Source organism: Gadus chalcogrammus, chromosome 12 (assembly GCF_026213295.1).
Source record: "Gadus chalcogrammus isolate NIFS_2021 chromosome 12, NIFS_Gcha_1.0, whole genome shotgun sequence".
Taxonomy (NCBI): domain Eukaryota; kingdom Metazoa; phylum Chordata; class Actinopteri; order Gadiformes; family Gadidae; genus Gadus; species Gadus chalcogrammus.
Window position 1 is genome coordinate 31,367,268 of NC_079423.1, and position 7,011 is coordinate 31,374,278.

The 7,011-nt window shown below is 48.1% G+C and overlaps 1 protein-coding gene across 1 annotated transcript in view; it reads right to left on the bottom strand.

Moving 5' to 3' along the window:
- Nucleotides 1-273: 273 nt before the first annotated feature.
- LOC130393911 (ephrin type-B receptor 1-like) overlaps nucleotides 274-7,011 on the bottom strand; it is a 45,531-nt gene continuing 38,793 nt past the window's right edge. Inside the window, exons 15-20 of the mRNA XM_056604674.1 lie at nucleotides 6,165-6,232; nucleotides 5,416-5,563; nucleotides 4,798-4,947; nucleotides 1,461-1,635; nucleotides 809-1,001; nucleotides 274-581 (exon numbers count right to left, since the gene is read on the bottom strand). Of these exons, the coding sequence (XP_056460649.1) occupies nucleotides 470-581; nucleotides 809-1,001; nucleotides 1,461-1,635; nucleotides 4,798-4,947; nucleotides 5,416-5,563; nucleotides 6,165-6,232 (846 nt within the window). The 3' untranslated portion in view covers nucleotides 274-469. The remainder of the gene's footprint in view (nucleotides 582-808; nucleotides 1,002-1,460; nucleotides 1,636-4,797; nucleotides 4,948-5,415; nucleotides 5,564-6,164; nucleotides 6,233-7,011) is intronic.

Consider the following 7,011-nt stretch of genomic DNA (forward strand, 5'->3'; position numbering starts at 1 on the left):
CAAATATTTAAAAGTCCAGGGTCAGTCTTTTTTCTTTTGGTACTGCCTCACAGATTGAGGAAGCTTCCCTGTGTATTGCCGGAGAGTTTGTTCATATACAGTTACTATCATATAGTATACTTCTTCACAGTAATATTTGGACCATTCGAGTATGAGCAGAAAGCCCCTTGTGTGTTTGTGATGGGGGGGGGGGGGGATAGTGGCTTCAAGGTTATGGACTGCAGCTGCCGTTTGAAAATCCTTATTTCCACTTTCAATTGACATACTCTGAATTCAGCCAGCAGTCTGTGCATATACGACAGAGTTGTGATGGGTACGTCTGTCAGAATGGATTTGGACGGACTTTGGGTTCGGGTGAGGGCGTCCACGAGTGCTCAAAGTGTCCGTTAAGTCGTCCGGAGTTGATTGCTTTCTGCATTGTACTGTAATGTTCCAAAGGGAGCCACATTGATCCCGTTGGGTTAGTGCGTTACAGTGACTCTGTCGGGGACTGGTCGTCGATGTGGTCCCTCATGGACTGGACGCTGGTCAGGATCTTCTTCTGGTGCCCGGCCAGGGACACCCCCAGCCTCTGCAGGTCTCTGCAAGAACCACACAAACAAACAAACAAACAAACAAACAAACAACAACAACAAGAATGACTACTGATCATGAGTCTTTAGTGTCAGTTACACATTTGAATCACCTGAAGGAAACGAGGAAAGACAGAAAGGTAGGAATGACAAGGAAAGAAGGGAAGGAGGAAGTGACACTTGAGAGAGGTATTGATCCAGCGGTTCAGAGAGAACGCTCCGGCGGGTGGACCTACTCCGTGGTGAGCTGCGTGATCAGGGACAGGGAGTTGATGCCCGACCCGACGAAGGAGTCCCTGTACTGGGTCATCTTCAGCGCGCTCAGCCAGTCCTCCACAGAGCTGACGCTGCTCAGGTCTGGAGCCCCTCGGTCGAGCAGGGCATGAGGGGAGGGCCTTGAGGGAGGGAGGAATAACTCATGAGAAGCCACTTTACAGGGACCGTGATGTCTGGACGCATGTTGTGAAGGAGCAGGCAGCTGTTGGGCATCGTGTTCAACGGGCTACAAAGAAGCAGTAGCCTGACTGCTATGTTCAAGGCAGTATGTTTGTATGTTCATCGTTTAATTGCACTATAGGCTTTTTTTGTATCTTCCTGTTTTGATTAGTATATGCCAATGTTGTTATCAATAAATAAACATTTGCACAAGGCAAGCCGATGCACTTCTCCATGTTGATAAGAGCATTGAAATGAGAACAATTAATAGGACAAAGAAAACAAGGGATAATTAGCATAGAAAAAAGATTTGCGATTAATCGTGAGTTAACTATGACATTAATGCGATTAATCGCGATTAAATATTTTAATCGCTTGACAGCCCTAGTATGTACACGTGGTTAGTGTTGATGTTGTATGTCTCCACTCACCCGGCGGGGACGGTGCTGCCGCCGGTCTTGAGGGAGCCGGGGTTGCGGATCATCTTGTCCAGCATGCTGACCAGGTCGGGGAACTTGGGTCTGGCGTTGCGGTCCTTCTGCCAGCAGTCCAGCATGAGCTGGTGGAGCACCAGGGGGCAGTCCATGGGCGCGGGCAGCCGGAAGTCCTGCTCGATGGCGTTGATGACCTGCGGGGACGCGAGAGGCACACGGGGGGCGTGGTGAGGGTGTACTGCGACCGCATGCGTTCTGACGGCTGCCTGTTCCCTCATACTGGGGGAGGTTTGAAAACGATGCAAGTTCATTATTCTGCATTCAAAAAACACTTTATTTCATTATTCTTTTCGCTTTTTATTCTTAATGATTTTTCTGAGGTCATTTATTTCTGCTGCTGAGAAGGAACCAAATAAAATGAGGCTAGAGGTTACAGCATGACCCAACAACAGGTCCAACCAATGACGGATTAACGCATGGGCAAAGTGGGCACATGTCCGGGGCCCTGGGCGATGGGGGGCCCTTGATATATATATAATTTTTGCTATGAACATTGGTGTGTTTTTACTCTTACAAATGTAGGCCTATAGTAAAAATGAGATGTCCTAATTTTACGTTTGCCGATGTTAAAAATATATTTAATGTAACAAACCAGTGAAAGACGTTATATAGGCTACATGTGTAAACATAAAAATAAAAAATAAAAGTCTCCTTTACGCCTCCCTTTTAAAAGTAACGTATGTTTTACTTATTACTGATGATCCGTCAGATTCTGACCGAACAGCCTCAATTCTTTATATTTTGAACTAACAACATTCGTTAAAGGATGTCATTAGGTGCTTTTAAAGTCATGATATATTAACCTGACAGGTTGTGCGGTTAAGATGAGCGGCTGGCGCTATGCATGCCTGCGTGTGGGGGGTCTCTCCCTCTCTCCCTCCCTCTCTCCCCCTCTCCCTCTCCCCCTCTCTCCCCCCCCCCCCGTGTTGGTAGGGGTCCATGGCTGGTTTGTGTCCAGGGCCCGTGGTCATGTTAATCCGTCCTTGGGTCCAACACCGTATTGTCTTCCTGCTGATTATCAACTTCACATTCTGCACATTGAGCAGTTACAAGTTACAAAATGCCTAAAAGCAAGCACTTCCTTGGAGATTTGAAGAGTTTGAAAGTCCTCCTCTCTGCCTCCTGCTTCACAAAAATAACTTGAGAGGGAATACATCACGTCCTTCATGTTGTCAGAGATTAGCGCTTGTGCGTGCGTGTCACCGTGTGTCTGCGTGTGCGTCAGCGAGAAACGGTAAAATGAGCGTGGCTGAGCGTCAGGCATTCTGCCGCTGCCGGGGTGAACTCTGGCCGACCCCGCCACACTTCTGTGGGCTTTGGTGCTGCATAAATTCCCGCTAAGCACCCGCTGTCAATCCGAGCGCGGCTCGGGCTGCGGCGCGACGGCGGGTGCGGCGCTTTCATGGTTAATTCATGTCGAACATATCACCTGTGGTGGCTCCCCTGACAGAACCTCATTTCATGTTCCCCCAAAAAGCGCACCCTTAAATCCCTGCGTGTGTGCTCTCACACACGCAGGGATTTTATCTGTGTGTCTGTCAAGTGCCTTTGTGCTGTGTGTGTGTGTGTGTGTGTGTGTGTGTGTGTGTGTGTGTGTGTGTGTGTGTGTGTGTGTGTGTGTGTGTGTGTGTGTGTGTGTGTGTGCGCGCCCTCACCCACGTACGGGGTGTGGTTTTGGGTGCGGGGTTCATGCATATTTAATCACGGATCCAGAAGTACAACTGTGTTACAGCAGAACTTCTGATTCAGAAGTCCAACTTTGTTACAGCAGATCCTCAGATCCAGCAGTCCTCTTGTGTGACCTCTTATTTCTACAATGTTCTGTAACCTTAACATACCCTTTTTGACTGTTTACATCTGCTGGCCAAATCGGTTTTAGCTGACTTTAGATCTAAAGTCTGATTTGTGAGACTAATGCAGCCTCTGGTTATCTATAGCCTAAAAACAAACACACACACAACACACACAAACATCTCCATTACTATAGACTGTATGTGCAACATAACGTAAAACTGGTGCTTCAGCATTACTGGGGGATATACTGGCTCTAAGAACTATCAGGAGGAGAGGCAGAGGTTGAGTGTGGGCAGACAGACAAGGGAGGAATCAGACTCAACGAAAGAAAGAAAGAATGAATGAAGGCAAGAAAAAAATTAAAGGCTTGGTCAAACATAAAATCTGAGTATTGAACACATCAGTCCTGCCCTGCGGGCAGGAGATGGACTAGATAGCCTCCGTGCAGTTGAACTGTGCCCATGTGTGGTCAAAGGACTCTCTGAACTGACCCACCCTGTACTTACCTAAGACACCAGCAATTAAAACCTCACAACCGCCTTCCTAGCATCACTTTGTCTTCATGGCAGAGCGGAGCAGTCTCAGATGAGTCTGAGCGCCGCAGGAACTGTTCCCCAAGTGTTTCCCAACAAACGGCTAATTTAGCTAATTTACCAGGTAATAAACCACAGATTAGTGCTTACAGCCAGTGAGGGGGGGGGATACGTTGACTTTACTGCTCACTTCCATTTCTATCAACGCTCGCTGTGCATAATATCTTCTTTCCATTTTTTTAACGCCGCTTTATAGACTTGGCAGCTCTGTGTTTTATAAAGTATGTTATCAAGAATTATGAAGATGGTAACTCGAAACTCTTTTGTGGAACCTCAGATCACATGATTGAAACAAGCAGGACTCGAAGTGGTGACCTTAAACCAAGCATTTAAAACATCAGGAACATTCACTGATTTGAACCTCGCGATGGCCTTGAGGACAGGAAGAGGGGTAAAGCGAAGGGAAACAGAGGCGCTGTACATGGACACACTGTGGATTCTGCGGTGAGAAAGAAGGAACAATGGTGACTTAAAGCACCATCAGAGTGTTTCAGACAGAAACAAAAACATCCCTTTAGCTTTGAAACGTGACAGATAATTCAACCGCCGACTGACATGTGGAAGCCATGTCTCGCAAAAACAGGAAAAAGAATCACACAGAAGACACACAGACGCACACACGTTCCCACATGGTAGGAAGGGAAGTGAACAGATAAACAAAGAGAGGTTGTGGGGTCGCTCATAGACATGGACCCACACACACACACGCACGCACGCACACACACGCAAACAGAGACACACACACAAACACACATACACAGGTTGGCAGCGTGGAGCCACAAAGACATGGACCCACACGCACACACACACACACACACACACACACAGGTGGCAGCGTGGAGCCACAAAGACATGGACCCACACCCCCACACCCCCACACCCAGCGGGCAGCGGGACGGGGTGACGTACGTCTTGGTTGCTCATGTCCCAGTACGGCCTCTCTCCGTAGGACATCACCTCCCAGGTGACGATGCCGTAGCTCCACACGTCTGAGGCCGACGTGAACTTCCTGTAGGCGATGGCCTCGGGGGCCGTCCAGCGCACCGGGATCTTACCCCCCTGGGACGGACACACACACACACACACACACACACACACACACACACACACAGACACAGACACAGACACAGACACAGACACAGACACAGACACAGACACACACACACACACACGGTGTGGTTACTTCTTTACCTCACGCTCGTTTGCCTGCTGATGTCACATCCTGCTTAACAGAAGCCCGGTCAGTCATTACTCACAGTAATGAACAAAGAGGAGTGAGCTTCATAGCACCTTAACTCTCAAGTAATAGTATAGTATAGATAGTAGTATAAGTATATAGTATAGTAGTACAGTAGTGTGTACGTGTGCATGTACGTACGTACATACATACGTGTGCATGTACGTGTGTGTGTGCTCCCGCATGTGTGTGTGTGTGTGTGTGTGTGTGTGTGTGTGTGTGTGTGTGTGTGTGTGTGTGTGTGTGTGTGTGTGTGTGTGTGTGTGTGTGTGTGCGGTGCGCGCCCTCACCAGGGAGCTGGTGTAGGTGGGGTCGGAGGCGTCCTCCTCCAGGTAACGGGACAGGCCGAAGTCTGAGACCTTACACACCAGGTTGCTGTTCACCAGGATGTTCCGGGCGGCCAGGTCACGGTGCACGTAGCTCATCTCCGCCAGGTACCTAGCACAACACACAACACCTGAGTACCTACCACACAACACAACACCTGAGTACCTACCACACAACATAACACCACACAACACCTGCGTACCTACCACACAACACCTGAGTACCTACCACACCACACAACACCTGAGTACCTACCACACCACACAACACCTGAGTACCTACCACACAACACAACACCTGAGTACCTACCACACCACATAACACCTGAGTACCTACCACACAACATAACACCACACAACACCTGCGTACCTACCACACCACACAACACCTGAGTGCCACGCCATCACGCTCAGCTACTTAGAGACAGCCATGACATTTGTGTGCGAGTGTGCATATATATGTGTGTATATCTGTGTATATCTTTGTGTGTACGTATGTGTGTATGTGTTTGTATTTGGGCATCCCTGTGTGTGTGGTTTGTGAGTGTGTTTGCGTAATGTGTGTGTATATATATTTGTGTGTGTGTATGTATGTGTGTGCATGTATGTGTGTGCGCGTGTGTGTGCGCATGTATGTGTGTGCATGTATGTATGTGTGTGTGTGTGTGGACCTCCGTGTGTGCGTGCGTGCGTGCGTGCGTGTGTGAGTGTACCTCATGCCGGATGCGATGCCCCTCAGCATTCCCACAAGCTGGATGACCGGGAACGTTCCGTCGTTTCGCTGCGGAAGGACGGAACAATGTCTGATCAGACGTCAGGACGACTACGATTCAGTGAGGAGAAGGAAAACACTTAGTTACGTTTGCAAACAAATCAATCTTAATTTGATATTGAGGTGCCAATGTGAATAACCACACACACACACACACACACACACACACACACACACACACACACACACACACACACACACACACACACACACACACACACACACACACACACACACACACACACACACACACACACACACACACAAAACACATCCGACATATATCCTGAAAAGAACATCTATGGTGGATAATTGTACATTGCGATGCGTAAGGTGTTGTGATGTGTAAGTGCATATAGGAGGAATCCACCAATTCCTGATTCCAGATCAGGAGTTCTTTGAAAACCAACTCAGGTTTTATTGCTACTTATTGACAAGTGATAATAATGTCTTTGTCTTTCAAACGTTGGGTTTCTCGACCAGATTTCCTGACTATGATTTTTGATTTTTGAACTGAAGTGGTGTGTTTATCCACGACATTACCTAGGTTGGTTAGGCTGTTGGGCACACCGACGTGTCCTGTAAATGCACTGTGATTGCCTTCATGTACGAGAGGGTTGCGTGTGTCTTTTTCCCTGTGTGTGTGTGTGTGTGTGTGTGTGTGTGTGTTATAAATGACATAGTGCATCCATCCAACCATGCCTTTGAAGCTTCTCTCACCTAATCCTCTACAGGCTAAACCTTCAAGGTATACACACACACGCGTGATAACACACTCAAGCACACAC